The 18,012-nt window shown below is 36.3% G+C and overlaps 2 protein-coding genes across 2 annotated transcripts; both read left to right on the top strand.

Moving 5' to 3' along the window:
• The first annotated feature begins 1,833 nt into the window (after nt 1–1,833).
• LOC144438985 (2-hydroxyacylsphingosine 1-beta-galactosyltransferase-like) lies at nt 1,834–7,890 on the top strand. Its single transcript, XM_078128219.1, has 4 exons — nt 1,834–3,037; nt 3,504–3,723; nt 4,908–5,127; nt 6,581–7,890. The coding sequence occupies exons 1-4, from the start codon at nt 2,177–2,179 to the stop codon at nt 6,855–6,857; spliced, it is 1,578 nt and encodes a 525-aa protein (XP_077984345.1). The 5' UTR covers nt 1,834–2,176; the 3' UTR covers nt 6,858–7,890.
• A 4,106-nt stretch (nt 7,891–11,996) lies between these two features.
• On the top strand, nt 11,997–17,926 carry LOC144439186 (2-hydroxyacylsphingosine 1-beta-galactosyltransferase-like). Its single transcript, XM_078128457.1, has 4 exons — nt 11,997–12,857; nt 16,314–16,533; nt 16,798–17,017; nt 17,650–17,926. Exons 1-4 carry the CDS (start codon nt 11,997–11,999, stop codon nt 17,924–17,926), a joined length of 1,578 nt encoding a protein of 525 aa, XP_077984583.1.
• Nucleotides 17,927–18,012: the final 86 nt, after the last annotated feature.

The raw sequence follows: 18,012 nt of genomic DNA, 5'->3' as shown, positions 1-18,012 counted from the left end.
GCCAATTTTTAGGCTATTCACAGACACTTTCAGACAATAATTTGCAAGCTTTACAAGACAGCTCTAACATGTAAAAAGCAACTACATAAGGTTGAAACATTTTTTAAATAAAGTTTTATAGCATTTTGACAGTAAGAGGTGGAGGAAAAGAACTTTGATTTTGAGACTGGGACATGTCTACCTCTTATGGGAGGGGGGGGTTCTCGGGGGTCTCCACCTAGAAGCCCTGGAGGATTTTTACTCTTAAAGCCAATTTTCAGGCTATTCACAGACACTTTCAGACAATAATTTGCAAGCTTTACATGACAGCTCTAACATGTAAAAAGCAACTACATATGGTTGAAACATTTTTTAAATAAAGTTTCATAGCATCTTTACAGTAAGAGGTGGAGGAAAGAACTTTGATTTGAGACTGAGACATGTCTATCTCTTACGAGGGTCCTAGGGGTATCCCCCAGAAGCTTTTGAAGTTTTTTACCAAATTTGGTAAATCTTATTGTTGGTTTAGCGAATGAGTGGCCTCTGGGGTGAGGGAGTCCAAGGGGTTTGTTCCCCCGGCAGATCTGGAGTTTTTTGTTTCTATTTAGGCAATTTTTAGGTTATTCATAGCCTCTATTGCCAAGCTTCGAAAAGCTAAAGTAAATAAAACTTTTTAAATAGGGTTTTAATGTTATAAAAGTGGGCCTGTAACATTGGTATAGGGGCATTGATATTGCATGTATAGTAATGTCACTGGTATGTTAGAGCACTTTAGGAGGTCATACCTAGTGTACAATAGAAACTTGAATTTGATTTGTAGTGTTGATACATGTAGTGTCCGAAATAGGAAGTATATTCATCCCTTCTGACAAATTCATACTGAAGAGACTAGAACAATTTAGATTAAGTTCTTTTAATAACAGTGTGAAGATTGCCATTACAAAACCTTCAAGTTCACTTTTGCCCCAAAGTGCAAGATAAGTGAAGCACTGATTGTGAAACAGCCAGACATTTACATGGCATGTTCTGTAACTAGTGTGGTAGCTTGGTAATACATGTATATGTGTAATTTATGTATAGTTATGTTTGAACCCTTACATGAAGTAATATTTATAACAAATTATGAAAGAAACAGAGACAAGAACAAATATATATATGTACCACAGGCTAACGAAACTGACTGGTCCCTGACACGTGTTTGAAAATGTTTGTCATGATCTGACAAGTGTCATGGTTGGAGAGGTACGAGCAGGTTGAACAGTACACTCGAACTTGTGCATCATTTCCCTGCCAAGACATTTTTTTCCAGCAGCAGTGGGCCATTTTTTTTCTATCACCCACTCATATCTGGATTTTTAAAGCAACTCCATTTGGCATCTTTTTTTTCCCGAAATCTTCCAAGCCCCCCCCCCCCCCAGGATATCAAATGGTCCACCCCTATTATATCTTGCGGGATTTATTGACTACAATCTGGGTTGCACATTCGTATAATAGTGTCACAGATGACATATTCATATTTTCAGTAAACTTAATATTTTAACAACATCGCATGTCCTAGTTTGACTAAAAGGTCAATAGACTGTCTCAAGGATTCAGACCACACAGGATTCCAAGCATACTCGAATACATGAGACGACAGTCTGCATTTCATAAATATTTGGGATTCATAGTGATCATTCATCAATGTTTTGAGAATACTTTTAGGGCATGATAACGCCCAGAAAAGCGATTGCATTAATTATTTGGCCATTGGCCATGCGTTATGTAAATTTAGACGTCACAATAAAGAACACTTGGGACGGAGAGGCACTCAGTTCTTCGGAGAGGCACTCAGTTCTTCGGAGAGGCACTCATTGGTGGGGAACTTCGCTTCGCGGGAAATCAATGAACGAGGCACTTGCTGAATGCTTGCGTTGGTCTCGATTGTAGACTCAAAACACAAACTGTGTATAGTCTGAGCTAATTCCCTTTGAAGTTCAAGTGTGATCCTGGTACGTACATACAGAAGTTGAGTCGGATATGAGGAGTGACTCGAGTGTTATTACTTGATCTGCCAGCTGTGTGCGAAGATCAGTAGTAATAATAGTATGACCTTGAACATATTGAATACCATCTTGTACCTGATAGAGGTCAGATTCTGACGTACATAGTCTGTACCCACTGTTCAGGTGTGACCATAAGGTGGGCTCTTACGAATATGGCACTCGTTTTAGGTTTCGGATATCTCGTATTATTTATGTCATTGGTACATACATCGTCATGCAGTAAACTTCTGATTCTCCCAGGCTTTCCTCTAGGGAGCCACTACATGTTTATGTCAAAGGTAGGGAGAACGATGGTTGATAGAGGTCACGACGCTACCATGCTGATCAATCAAGGATTCAATGTAATGCAAGCGAAGCAAATCGAAGCTGACCAATCGAAATTTTCGTTTGTGAAATACCAGGGCACATATAGTGATGAATACATTAAGGAAACGGTTAGGGTGAAGATTGGAGGGTCGCTGAATGGCACGGTTACCATCTGGGATATACTTGACATCATCCAAGGCTTGTCACGTGATTGTGATATGCTTCTACAGGACGATGACCTTTTCGAGTTCTTGAGGTCATCAAAGTATGATATTGTACTTGCCAACAATTTCAACCTATGTCACATTCTGATTGTTCAAAAGCTGGGCCTGCCATTTGTTTCTGTTTCAACACAGCGGATTTTGCCAATGATGGATGCTCCCCTCCATGATATTCCATCCTACCCATCTTATGTTCCAGCTGCGTATTCAGGTCTACCAGATCAGATGAACTTTTTACAGCGGCTTAAAAACCTTGGACACTACGTTATGTCTTACTTAGTTTACAAGTACTTGCTTTTGGTGCCATTCGAAAACTTGAAAACCAAATATGATATCAGACCGGATGCAACGTTATATGAACTGCTGGGAACGTCTGAAGTGGCTCTGTTTTGTTTTGATTTCGCCTTTGAATTCCCGCGTCCTTTGATGCCAAGCAGTAAGTACATTGGCGGGCTTCTTGCAAAACCGGCCTCTCCTCTTGATAAGGTATGTAGCTACTGCCCGATTCATGTTAGTGTTCACGGACGCTGTTTTATAAAACCAATAAGAAATTGAACATTCTACACGCATGCACGAAGATCAAGATATCAATTTCTGGAAACATGTTTACCTCCGATCCTGTACGGTTATGATATACTAACTTGTACGTCTGTTTGTCTGTCTGTCTGTCTGTCTGTCTGTGTATCACTCTGCGGTTACAATATCTCAAAAATCTACTGCACCGATTCCAATGAAACTTGCTACATATCTTCCATATAGTAATGACAAAAACTTATTAGATTTACATGATTGATGGTTCTTACTAGATGCAGACACGTGGACGCCATTGTTTTAAAGTTTGCATTTGATATCTGTATGGTCATTTAATTTAGAAACTGGATTCATTTAAACTTGAGCATGAATGGATGTTACTATTATTTGGTTATGGAACATTAAACTTCTCTTGTTATAGGAATATGATGAATATGTCCAATCAGCTGAGCATGGAATTGTAGTGTTCTCACTGGGATCTATGACAAACCTGGCATCTAACATGGACATGGCTGAAATGTTTGTGAGAGCGCTTGCAAGGCTTCCCCAGAAAGTCATTATCCGATATGATGGTCCTCCCCCTCCTGGAGTTGGATCAAATACCAAGCTTGCGAAGTGGTTGCCTCAAAATGATTTATTAGGTATATTTGAATTATTTTTTGTTCGACCAAACAATTTAATTTTATCATATTATGTGTCAAAGGCAAAATCCAGCATGTCCAAAGATATACTGGAAAAAAAACTTCGTTTGCATACAACTCAACCCAGTTTTCTTTTGTCTTTCGCACCTTACTTTCTACAATATGGATGGCCTAAATGTAATGGTAAGGGTTGTTCAGTATAGTGACATGTGAATATACACTGTCAATTACAATTGGATAATTTATAACTTACAAATTACCCAATAAAAAGAACAGAAAGTTAATACATCTCCCGATCACATCGAGCTTATTTGTAACTGTGTAAATTCAAATAACTACTGTAAAGAAACGGGGAAATTGAAAGAACACAATCATAACAAGTTAAAGAAAAGTAACAGTACTATGATGAAATATAGAAATGAAATGATTACACCTTCTGGTGTATGTTTTTTGAATAAATTTAGGTTGCTCTAGGCTTATTGGTCATTATAAGGTTCTATTTATCTGACTCATTAAAGTTTACAAAATGTGGATCCTATTCTCAACTGAACAACAAGAGGGCTTTCAGCTCTGGGCAAATGTATAATATATATATATATATATATATATATATATATATATATATATATATATATATATATATATATATATATATATATATATATATATATATATATATACATACATACATATATATATATATATATATATATATATATATATATATATATATATATATATATATATATATATATATATATATATATAGTGTTGGTAGTACTGGAACTCTTGCTTGGTTGTAACTCGGAGTTTCACGCATAGTGTGATCATCAGACAAGTTGTCTTGAGTTGTCTGATGATCGCACTATGCGTGAAACTCCGAGTTACAACCAAGAAAGAGTTCCAGTACTACCAAAACTATTACGCTCTGCCACTGCGGTATAGAGCACTGTCTTAGCAGATTGATACTCACCGAGTTATATATATATATATATATATATATATATATATATATATATATATATATATATATATATATATATATATATATATATATATATATATATATATATATGGATTGTACGAGATTGATTCATGGTTTATATTCGATGACATCCTTGTGAATATATCACAGGTGATAGAGATGAAATATCTGTAATTGAAGAAACTTTCTAATCCTACAGGACACCCAAAAACGAGAGCCTTCATAGGCCACGGTGGTATGAATGGTGTATATGAAGTTATTTATCATGGCGTACCGATAGTAGGAGTTCCAATATATGGTGATCATTACGATAACTTTGCACGACTAGTTGATAAGGGGATGTGTCTTACAGTAGATGTCAGAACACTAACGCAGGACAAGATTTATAATGCAGTTACAACTGTGATACAGGACAAAAGGTAATACGTTATGATATTACTATCTAAACTTTTAAATGAATTATATTTGTTACCTATGTTCACGTAGTAAATTTCATATTGTTGCCATGTCATGCCATACTGTGATTGAAGGGTAATGAAACTGTATTCAGGAGGCCACTAACACTCAAGTTAAGAAAACAGTATACATTTCTCACATGTTAACTAGAATTCATGTTGCATGATCATTTATCAATGTTGTTTGGGCATGGCAACTCCCTTTCATAATTCGTATATGGTTCGTATCAACTATTTAGCCATTCACATTCGTCATGTAAATTTTGGCATTTAAGTAAGCAAACATGAATAATACACTTCTTCTCGGCACATCCAAAGAATGAATGAGCTTGGTAATAGCTTGGGGCAGATATGCTTGGTGCGCAGGACTCATCATTTTGTTATGTTTACCTCAGGGTTGTATTTACCTAAAGCTCAAGTGATCCCGTGCACAAGTGGAGATATGACAGTTAACCTTTGTGTAGATACATGATCTACCTGATGGGCGCGTGAGATACAATCACATGGAGCATGTAACTGATTGATCGATCGATCGATCGATTGATTTATTGATTGATTAATTTATTATTTGGTTGAATGATTGATCGATTGAATGACCCAATTTTTGTGGTGCAATATAACTTATTTTATGTGTGATATTGATCAATTCATTCATTCAATGAGTTTTAAAACTCTCTTTTTCTTTCCCTGGTTACTTTGCTCTCAGCTATATCTCAGACCACTAGCAGTCTGAGGCTGTATGTAATTCTCTCTTTTCTTTATTGACTAAATAAAGACGCCTTGTCCATTCTTCTAATCTTATCTTAATTAAAACATCCCTTATCTTATAATTGGCGAGTGATCACTTACATTAACAGTTTGTTTTATCTCTCATCTCCTGGGAGATTATCACACTGGACAAACATTCGATCATGCATAAACTAGTTTATCAATAAATCAATCAATAAATCAATCGATCGATCGATCGATCAATCAGTTACATGCTCGCTGCCCCCTGTGGTTTATGAAAGCTACAGTCCTTTTCCAAAATACAATTACAAACAGTGTAGGCCTAATTATGATAATCTTTTTACTAAATACATTTGCATGAAGTAAGAGACAAAAAAGCAGTTTGATATGAAAGTCTCATTTGAAGTATATAAAGTTGTATTTATTCATTTGTGTTTGTTTGTTTGTTTGTTTATTTGTTTCCTTGTTTGTTTGTTTGTTTGTTGGTTGGTTGGTTCGTTGGCTGACTGGCTTGCTGGCTAGCTGGTCGGTGGGTTGGTCGGTTGGTTTATGTGCTTGTCGCGTAAGCTTGGTTACATGTAGCTTTACTGTTTTATGTGATATTGCAGCTGTTACAACGTTTAGGGATCTACACCTAAATGCAATTGCAAGTAATCGAGATTCCCTTTGACCGTTTCGTATCTTACAGCTACAAAGAGAATGCTATGAGACTATCTACAATTCACAGAGATTCACCAATGACGCCCTCAGAGACGACAGCTTTCTGGATTGAACATGTTATCAAACATGGTGGTCAACATCTTCGTCCTGCTTCCTTTCAACTCAATACGTTCCAGTATTTTCTTTTAGATGTTATGTTAGTTTTATTACTTACCTTTGGCTTTATAATCTATGTTTTAAAGAAACTATTAGGACTATGTTGTCAAGTTTGTTGTAGAAATGTAGCGAAGGAAAAATCTGAATAGGTGTTTATTTCTCTCCATCAGTTGATAAAGATGATTAGATAAGGAGAAATGATATTTCAAATATGTACTTCTGAATTGTATTTTCTTCACAATTTTGTTAAGTACTTACTATGAACACAATTAAATCACAATCAACTTATTTTGCAAATAACCCTTTTGTAAACTTCACAAAACCCAGCCTTAGTTCTAGTGAAATGCTAGTGTAGATGGCATGTCTTAAACACGGGTTATACAGTCAGATATGAAAGGTTTTATAATTATCAACGTCAGTTCACTATATATGTTGTTAGTGGAGGATAAATCATAGTCTGTGAGTTCTATTATGACCACAATGTAAGGTTATCATGGTATTAAATATAAGCATTGAAAGCACAACTATAACCAGCTCCCATAGGTTAGTTTCTCGAGAGAGGATGCTTAGGTTAAAAAATAACAGTTCATTATATATATAATGCTGATTACAACACTCACATTTCAAATATTGTCGTCATATTATGAGTAGCATACAAGTCATCTGTGACAAGAGTAAAATGTTGTTTTTTTCAATATAGAAACTAAAAATAACAAATCATGTTAAATGTTGTGGAAGAAAGCATACTTTCTATGTAAGAGCTGAACTGAGGCATATTGAAATAAATCAAATATGCCCAAATATATATATATTAGCTCACATTTCAGAATCCCTTTAACGATTTCTGTCAATTTGCCCTTGTGCGTGTGTGTGTATGCGCGCGCGCTTGAATGAGTCTGTCTGTCTGCATGTTTAATGGTATGAAGCATGTTTAGAAGGATGTATATTTTGAAGAACATCAAGTGGTTACATTTTAGCATATAAATCCGTATTTTGAATTGTTTACCTATAAATTCATTTAACATATTTTGACAATTTTTGAATTTCTGTTTATTAACACATTCCATACATTGTAGTATTCTCTTTTAGATATTATGCTTATTCTGTTTCCAGAGTACAAAGGTCAAAGAGTAAAATGTGCTGCAAGTGTTCAGTTTAAACCAATAATAAAGCCATGCATATTAATCACCTTAATGAACATATGTTTTCGATTTTGGATGCCTTTTTTGTTTATCTAAGACGGATTTGCCTTTATTTGAAGTTTAATGCAGGCATTTTAGCAATTTATTGTCAACATATATGCATATCAATTACACTAATCAACGTTTTCAACATTTATTTTGAAGCATTTCTTACATAATTTATATACTTCTATTCTTGTACACCTGTTTACAAGGGTACATAACATGTGGCACGATTAAGCCTAATAAACAAGCGACCTATCGGTCAGAATAGCTCTGCTGTTGTTTTTAATTTAATTTTTTATTTTGGTAACATGTAGAAGTGGTTCAGTTCTTCAGCTCTTCACTATGCAGTTTTGTTTTAGCGATGTAATAAAGTGGTTAATGATTTCATGTGATGTCTCACTATAAAACACATTTTACACAGAAAGTTGGTAATGTATTGTACTTTTATACCATAGTCACCATTTTATAAAAAAAAAATCTACTGTTATGAAAAATTACACAAAATCTCAGAAAAATAATGACTGGGAAATGCACACAAGAAAAAGAAAAAAAGAGGATTTTGAGGTTGGCTATAAATAATTCCAGTGTCTTACAGCTTTAACCCTGGAAAATTTTAATGATGAATGAAATAAACTAGGGATCTAAAATAATTTTGAGGCAATTCGAATTTCAATTTTCTAACAAATTTACCAAGTCAACAACATTCAACTTGTACTAGTTGTAGTAGACATACCATCGTCTGATATTTTAATTTACGGAATTTCTTGTGACCGGCGCCTGTCAGCAGACTCTGCCAATTTTTTTTCATCATTCCATTGTATTTAAACCTTGTACTTGACATTTCGCAATATTTATAATTCTCAACAAATTACCTCAACATGCCTCACCTCGCTCGTACTCAAAGCAGTCCCAGTATGATCACTGATGAGTTGTGCTTGCATACGGAGTAATCCGGTGCTCGATTCTGACAATTGTCCCTACTATTTGTTTAGAGTCAAGTCAGCAATATAGACTTGTGCACCGCCTGTCGTATGTAAGCAGGGCTAACCACTGGCATGACCAGAGAGAACCTTTTCGGATTTACATGTAAAACGGGGAAAGATACGAAAAACATAATGCAAAGTCTGAAGCCAAATTAAAGTTGTAATTATTTTAATTATTTTTACTAGCCAAATATTTGCATTTTGGAAATGGCAAGACACGTTCATGTCGTTTAACTTTACATATAAACTGTCCGCCAATAAACACAGTTTGGTCGATTCACAGTCGGCAGTGAGACTGCTCTTGCATAACTTCAACCGCATGCCAAGGCATGCCTTCCTTACACGAGTTGTCTTCATTTTGGTTCACTGTCACTCCAAATTGCACGACAATATAGAATTAATCACAAGATACAGTTTATCTGAAAACATCACACTTTTATAGTGGGTCTGAAGTGTGATTTTAGTGAGTACCAAGAACTCCCGTGCTGTTGCTGTGGAAAATCACCCAGACGTCAAACGAGGTCATCTTTAGCTTCTGGGTCAAATCAGTCATTTTCTACCGAAAATTCTTGAACGGTCGGGACCGTTACACAACGATCCTACTAAATTTACTTGCCATGGTTATTTAAAACACATAAAAATCCACCTTTTTGTGAAATTTGTAAACTTTCCGGTCTGTATTGAGGAAACTATGAGCATGGAGGGTTATACTTCCATGCTATGAGCGAAAAACTGGGTCGAAATTTCAGGGCCTCAAGTATGCGTCCCGAATTCGTCAAAAATTTGGTATTCCTAAATGTAATGCCAAAAATTATTTTGCTGGCACGAAAGAAGAGATATCAGTTGAGGTTTAGACGTTTTCAGTATCTAAAATGGGGAACTCTAGTGAAAGCTACGGCGAGTTGAAAATACCGAAAAATAAGGCCTGTGAGCAGTCATTCAAAGTGTCGCTATCTGGAACATATGAGGATAGATTGTATGCAAATGTGGTTTGTTGCGGACTGGCTGATTATGTAGAAGGGGTGCAAAATTTGGATTTGAAGTTTACAACCCTGTTTCGAACAAACACTTGTCATTTGGGCGCACAATGCGTAGAATTATGACTATAGCACATATTACATTGCTTGTTTGATGTCAATAGTGTCTTTTGAAAAGTGGCAGTTTACTTAAAGTCTCGTGGACTGATTTCCAATATGGCGTCGGCCATAATGCTCATTACCATATTCATTTTTTCTTTAAATTACAAAAAAAAATCATTAAAAATAGAAAAGAAGATGTGCTGACTTGAAATTAACAAATCTGAGTAAGCTACCCCCTGTGCATCAACACACCAGATATCAAAGCAATCTGACAAGAAGTATTTGAGGAGATGATGAAAATATCATTTTTTTGAAAAAAAATCATAAAAAATTGAAAATGGCACAGATCAACTTGGCATGGACAAATCTGAATAGCCTCCCCTCAGGGAACATGCACACCAAATATCGAAGAATTCTGACAGTCACTTTCGGAGAAGATGATGAAAATATAAAAAGTTGACAGAAACCTATGATTCACTCTACTCTATACCTCTTATACCCACCTATACCTAAAGCTACATGCAGTGACTCGGAGCGTAATTCCATATGCTTGGAGCAAATCGAATCCATTAGTGTATTATGGGACCAACAAATATATTGTGGCACTGCATGTCCTGATACACCTTCTTGAAGTTTCCCATGGGTATTCTAATACCTAGTATATTTATTCGAGATGAAATATGTTTACTTTGTTTTTAAATGCGTCCTTCAAAAGGCGACATGAGTACCAGTATAGTAGGCTAAAATATGCCGTCATTGAATGTGAAACACCCGACATTACAAGTGTTTATGTATATCTAGTCTAGCCATTTGATTTATTTTGCCATAATATGGGGACATAATATTTTAGCATTTATACCACAGACACTGATAATAAGTCAGAAAGTGTGAGTAAATATCAGTAAATGTTGGTTAATAAGACATGTAGACTGTAGTTTTTGTTTACTGATGTCTATTACAACCACCTGCGATGTATTTTTTCACAATGCTGTTGAGTTTTATTCACCTGTTGACTACGCTCGTCGTAGCCTGCATGCTAACGATGTCCCTCTATGACGTCACAAAATCCCGAAAACTCTCGAAGTAAATCCGAAGGGAACTGACTGAAAAAAGGTCATTTTAAGATGTTTGCAGACGCTTTTTTTAAAGTTTTAAAACCAGAATACGTTTCACAAACATGTCGTCTAGCAAAATTGCAATAGTGAATGTGAGCATTTGGGATCACCTTTAAAATTTTGTCCTTTTCACTCTTATCAAGTAATTTTGTCATGGATTGGACACCATATAATACTAAGGCAGAGCATCGTACAGATTTTTGAAAACGTTGACTGATGTTGCATTCACCACATGTGATGGTAGACTGTTCCATTTGTCTATGATCCTGGGAGTGAAAAAATATTTCCTTGTATTTAGTCTAACGGATGGCTTTGCAAGCTTTAAGTTATGTCCTCGTGTAGACGTTGATGACGTTTGAAATGAGACATTGCAGGAATCCAGACCATTTAGAATCTTGTATGTCTGGCTGGATCACCCACTTTCTACCGAAAATCTTGAGTAGACCTTGTCTATTTCTAACTATAGCCATTTAAAAGTACACATAACAAGAATCCATCTATTTTGCAAAATTTGTAAATTTTGGGCGAAACAACAAAAGGGCGAAAAACAGGGCCGAAATTTAAGACCTCAGCGGGGTCAAGTATTCTTCACGAAATCGCCGAAAAATCACATTATTCCTATCAATAATTCCAAAATCTATTCTTCTAGCACGGAGGGAGAAATATCAGTCGAGATTTTCGCTTTTATAGTATCCAATATGATGAATTATTGTGAAAGTTACGGCGAGTTGATGCCCGAAACTACGGCTGGTGAGCAATGAGCAGCCAGCCATTGTAAACGTACCTGCACGATCGAAGTGTACACAATGGAGGCTCATCATATCACTGCGTAATGAGCTTTCACAGTTATTCTTACCCATCATGCTCTGCACCCCTTTCATCCTCCTCTGGGTGTGACCACCAGGTGGGCTCTTAAATACGAAAATGGCACTCGTTTTAGATTTCGGATATCTCGTATTATTTATGTCATTGGTACATACATCGTCATGCAGTAAACTTCTGATTCTCCCAGGTTATCCACTAGGGAGCCACTACATGTTTATGTCAAAGGTAGGGCGAACCATGGTTGATAGAGGACACAACGCTACCATGCTGATCAATCAAGGAATCAATGTAATGCAAGCGAAGCAAATCAAAGCTGACCAATCGAAGTTTTCATTTGTGAAATACCAGGGCACCTTTACTGACGAATGTGTTAAGGAAATGGCTATGATACAAATGGAAGGTTCATTAAATGGCACGGGTACCATCTGGGATACAGTGAACATCATCAAAGGCTTGTCTCGTGATTGTGATATGCTTCTACAGGACGATGGCCTTTTCGAGCTCTTGCGGTCATCACAATATGACATTGTATTGGCCAACTATGTCAACCCATGTCATATTCTGATTGTACAAATGCTAGGCCTGCCATTTGTTTCCGTTTCAACACAACGGATTTTCCCAATGATAGATAGTTCACTCCATCATATTCCATCCTACCCATCCTATGTTCCAGCTATGTATTCAGGTCTACCAGACCAGATGAACATTTTCCAAAGGCTTAAAAACTTTGGACACTACGTTATGTCTTACTTAGTTTCCAATTTCTTGCTTTTGGCGCCATATGAAACTTTGAAAGTCAAACATAATATCAGACCGGATGCAACGTTACACGAACTGATGGGAACTTCTGAAGTGGCTCTGTTTGGTTTTGATTTTACCTTTGAATTCCCACGTCCTTTGATGCCAAGCAGTAAGTACATTGGTGGGCTTCTAGCAAAACCGGCCTCTCCTCTCGATAAGGTAAATAAATTTCTAATGTCTTCAGCTCAATGTTTGTAAGTGTGTTGTTTACTGAATAGCTTGATCAAAATATTCAACATGCATGTTTCTTGTCCCCGTTTAGATTCTTGCGTGTTTAGTGTTTAGTCACTATAAAATCGAAGGAACACTTCATTGCAAGGGGTGTTTTTTAGAGTGCTCACGATGTCGAAGAAAGTTTGGCTATGTAAGGTCTTATCTACTTATTCATGTCAAAGCTAGTACATCTAATGAAATTGAACTATGCCAACCAAATTCATGGTTAGGTGTCATCACATCTGAAGCGATTTTACTAACAAGCAACATGTTGTTAGAAATTCCAGGAAATTCTGTAATAATACAAAAATAAAACAGTAGTTTCAAATATTACGTATCAACTGAGCTCTTTCTGATATTTCAATCAAGAATATTCAGACATTTGGACTGGTTTCAAGACGATCAGTTAAAGCCCAAGGTGCAACCAGGCTATGTGCCCACGCTACGGAAGTAGGTTTGTTTATCTGGGAGGAGCATTTGGTAAATCCAACCCAGGTAGTTTATCAACATGTTAGTGGCTGTTCACACATATTGGTTACATGTAGTTCTTGCCTAATCCAAAAGAGTCCCTTGTTATATTTTTTCCAAGTGACAGTGTTTCTGCTACGTTTTTTTCCGGTGCGTACGTACGGCCAGACACCCAGTCTTGGTGAAACACGTATTTCTATAAAGATATATATATAAACATAATAGCCCGAGAAAATTATATTTTGAGGGACCTGTTCCAACACCATCCAAACACTGTTATTACACAGTGACAATTTGTATAATTGAAATTGTAAACTGATATTCTTGGGTACGAACTAACTTACTTGTATCATTTGTACAATGTACTAGATTACATTTGCACACGTACAGCGTCGGCATTTGGTCGATCGTTACGTAAATTTGAAAACATCAAAATCGTTAGATAGATGACATTTTTACAGATTACAGATTACATGTAGGTCTCGTGTTTGGACAACATAATCGGGAAAACTTCAAAATTAACTTCACAAGTATCGCACGGACCAGAGCGGACTAAGCTTTACACTTCCATACTTACTGTACACTAGATAGCAACGTGCGATCTCGAGTTTGGTAGAAATGTCATGGCTGTTTTATGATTGATTAAACTTGTATTTCCAAACCCAATGTCTCATCTCAGAAAACAGTCAATAAAATCACAAACATGTGCTTCTCCGAGTTATCCCGATGTGTACGAGTACCACCCCAGCTATTTCAAAACAAACGCAAAAATACATACGTCGTGGTGGGGTGAGTACCGACTCTAGTTTGGTCTCCGCTCTGTCTCCGTATTTTTTTCTACGATGTCAGTCGTTGTCATTTACATGACGAGGGTTATTGCCGGATAGTGCCAAAACATATGGAAACGATTTTTGAGAAATCTCGAAAGAATTTAATACGATTTCTCAACTCTCAAATTCGAATGAAACAAATATTTTCTGATGCCGCCATGATTGTACTTGTAGTCTAGTTAGTTCGCGTTACGTTCATCTCCACAACATGCACAGAGCTAGAGATTGTTGAGAACAGTCGACAGGTATAGGAACTAGACTAGGCAGTGATGTATGATCTATGTGTACAACATAGACAGTTGTCCTTGAGATTTGAGGATCATTACAGAAATAAAAGATTTGCCAACGTTAGATTTGTTTATGGATTATATCACTGTACCCGTCATCAACGTCGCTTATCACTGTCAGTGTCAAATATCGCACTAAATGTTTCAAAAATGTCTTGCTTCCCGGCCATCAGAAACTTTAACTGAAAGTATGGTAAGTCTTGATCGAAACATATTCAGTCATAAAATCCTCAGGTTTCTGACAATTTCCAATACTTATTACAAAAAAGACTGCAGTCGGGCCTGCGGATACCGCCTCATCAGACTGGCCCGGGCCAGACGATGTATACCCGACAACATTGGAAAACATGTAATCTCTGCCACTGTTTTCTCACTCTTAGATTACTGTGATAGCATCTACTCAAACTGTAACCTTACACTTAAAGACAGCTTGCAACGCATTATCAATCAGTCCTCATTCAATGTGGTCTGAAAAAATCTGATCACGTTACTGCTGCTAGAATCTCGTTAGACTGGCCAACAATTCAAGAAAGGCACGATAAACATTTCAACAAACTTGTTAACAAATGTCTCAGAAACAAAGTTCCATCCTATATTTCAGATCTATTGACTACAAACTCTTCAATTCATTCGCACAATACTAGAAGCAATTACCCAATATCCCAAATGTGCATAATAGATCTTTTGCATATAGGGCATCCATTGTTGCAAACAATAGAATCAAGTAGCTTTGTGTTTTTTATGTGTCATTGTAGATTTCATTTTCCACCTTACTGTTTTCATTGTATGTGTTCTGCTTTTTGTACATTTTTATATATTTTTTTTAACATCTGCATGAAAACCCATTTATGGATGCAGTGTTTTAAATAAATTAAATAAATAAAAAAATAAATAAACAAGAACATTTTGTTAGCTACATGTATTACATCTGATGCCTTATACGTGACACGCACGATCATTGTCCAGTTTGCACCACATGGTGTGCTTGGGTGACCCTATAAAAACGAATGACAACCCGAATGGCGAAAAACCATTGACAGCATTTCCAGTATGTAAAGAGTGGAATGACACACCCTTTTCTATACATCCAGTTAGTTGAACATGATTTTACTGGTTTTACAGTGCAGAGGGTGTCATTCAACTAACTGAATGTAGAAAAGGGTGTCATTCAACTCTGTACATACTGGAAATGCTGTCATTCCAGTTCCAAAGCATTGCAAATGCTGTCATTCCACTTATTTTATAGAGTGGCGATTGTCATTCCATTTGTTTTATAGTGCAGAGGGTGTCATTCAACTAAATGAGTGCAGAAAAGGGTGTCATTCCACTGTTTACATACTGGAAATACTGTCATTCCAGTTTCAAAGCATTAAAAATGCTGTCATTCCACTTATCTTATAGCGTGGCTGCTGTCATTCCACTGGTTTTACAGTGCAGAGGGTGTCATTCAACTAACTGAATGCAGAAAAGGGTGTCATTCCACTGTTTACCCACTGTAAATGCTGTCATTCCAGTTCCGAAGCATTGGAAATGCTGTCATTCCACTTATTTTATAGAGTGGCAGCTGTCATTCCACTGTTTTTACAGTGCAGAGGGTGTCATTCAACTAACTGAATGTAGAAAAGGGTGTCATTCCACTGTTTACATACTGCATCGGTGAATATTAAGTTTGAGAAATGGTCATAGATGTGGTCATGGTGAATGGATATTACCATTGTGACATCACAGTTAGATGTATTTCTTTTAGCAGGAATTTGGATATTACCATGATATACATAAATATTATATAATTGATTACATATCTCTTACTTTGATAGGAATTTGATGAATATGTCCAATCAGCTGAGAATGGGATTGTTGTGTTTTCATTGGGATCGTTGATAAACCTGGCATCTAACATGGACAAGGCTGAAATGTTTGTGAGAGCATTTGCTAGACTTCCCCAGAAAGTCATTATGCGATATGATGGTCCTTCCCCACCTGGAGTTGGATCAAATACCAAGCTTGCGAAGTGGTTGCCTCAAAATGATCTCTTAGGTAGGATTGAAACATTGTTTTGTTTTCAACAAACATACTTTTACCATCATATATTTGAAAGGGAAATGTCTCAAATGTCCATGATACCCCTTCAAAGGGATTCCAATAACTACTCGCCACTGATCGCCATGTACATTTTCATAAAAGTTTATGATCTCTTACCTCAGTCTTTTATTGCCTTTCTGCAGAATGGCAAATGTAATAAGATTGATATCGTGATTTTGATGAAATATCTCTCTCGGAATTAACTTTCTAACCCTACAGGACACCCAAAAACGAAAGCCTTCGTAGGCCACGGTGGCATTAATGGTGTATATGAAGCCATTTATCATGGCGTACCGATGGTAGGAGTTCCACTACATGGTGATCAGTATGATAACTTTGCACGACTAGTTGATAAGGGGATGTGTCTTACAGTAGATGTCAGAACACTAACGCAGGACAAGATTTATAATGCAATTACAACAGTGATACAGGACAAAAGGTAATATGTATGTTTTTGCTTTTTTTGAAGTTTTAAATGTTTAATTATATATGTTGCCTATGGCATATTCGTAATTTAGTAAATTCCACACATTGGTCATATTATTATGCCCTACTTCGATTGAATTGAAGGGCACAAGTACAAGTGGAGATATGATAGTGAACCTACATCGTCTATATATAGTTACGTAATTTACCTGGTGGGTGCGAAGGTCAAAAGTACTATACTCTTACCTATGAAAACTATAGTCCTTTTCCAAATTCAAAACAGTGTTGGCGTAAATATGATAATCACTTTTGAAAAAGAATGATTTTAGTAAATAAATTTGCATAATGTGAGATCAATGTCTGGAGTCAAAAAATTAGTTCGATTGGAAAGTCTGATTTGAAGTAAGTCGTGTTTAAGTTTGTGTGTTCCTTTGTTGGTTGGTTGTTTTTTGTGTGTTGTATTTTGTTTGTTTGTTTGTTTGTTTGTTTGTTTGGCTGTTTGTTTGTTTGCTTGCTTTGAAAACTTACATGATGCATGTTGTACGTTTATGTGATATTACATTTGTTACAACGTTTAGGGATTTATACCTGAATCCCACAACCAAAATAAAAGAGATTCCCATTTGACCGTTTCGTATCTTACAGCTACAAAGAGAATGCTATGAGACTATCTGCAATTCACAGAGATTCACCAATGACGCCCTCAGAGACGACAGCCTTCTGGATTGAACATGTTATTAAACATGGTGGTCAACATCTTCGTCCTGCTTCATTTCAACTGAATACATTCCAGTATTTTCTTTTAGATGTTATGTTAGTTTTATTACTTGCCGTTGGCTTGATAGTCTATGTTTTACAGAAACTGTTAGGACTATGTTGTCAAGTTTGTTGTAGAAATGTAGGGAAGGAAAAATCTGAATAATAACTTCTCTTAGGCTGATCCTATTATTTCGTTACAAGAAGTGTTATATTTGGATTTTGAATGAAATTGTAATAAAATAACACAGA

The sequence above is a fragment of the Glandiceps talaboti genome, chromosome 8, assembly GCF_964340395.1.
Source record: "Glandiceps talaboti chromosome 8, keGlaTala1.1, whole genome shotgun sequence".
NCBI lineage: Eukaryota > Metazoa > Hemichordata > Enteropneusta > Spengelidae > Glandiceps > Glandiceps talaboti.
Note: the sequence above shows the minus strand (reverse complement) of the source record. Positions and strands in the feature narration are given on the sequence as shown.

What these genes read in the sequence shown, in the direction of transcription:
- LOC144439186 (XM_078128457.1), top strand. Translation starts at nt 11,997, where the DNA reads ATGGCACTCGTTTTAGATTTCGGATATCTCGTATTATTTATGTCATTG. An exon ending in GCCTCAAAATGATCTCTTAG is followed by an intron (nt 16,534 to 16,797) that starts GTAGGATTGAAA and finishes CTAACCCTACAG; the next exon opens with GACACCCAAAAACGAAAGCC. An exon ending in ACAGTGATACAGGACAAAAG is followed by an intron (nt 17,018 to 17,649) that starts GTAATATGTATG and finishes CGTATCTTACAG; the next exon opens with CTACAAAGAGAATGCTATGA.
- LOC144438985 (XM_078128219.1), top strand. Translation starts at nt 2,177, where the DNA reads ATGGCACTCGTTTTAGGTTTCGGATATCTCGTATTATTTATGTCATTG. An exon ending in CGGCCTCTCCTCTTGATAAG is followed by an intron (nt 3,038 to 3,503) that starts GTATGTAGCTAC and finishes CTCTTGTTATAG; the next exon opens with GAATATGATGAATATGTCCA. An exon ending in GCCTCAAAATGATTTATTAG is followed by an intron (nt 3,724 to 4,907) that starts GTATATTTGAAT and finishes CTAATCCTACAG; the next exon opens with GACACCCAAAAACGAGAGCC.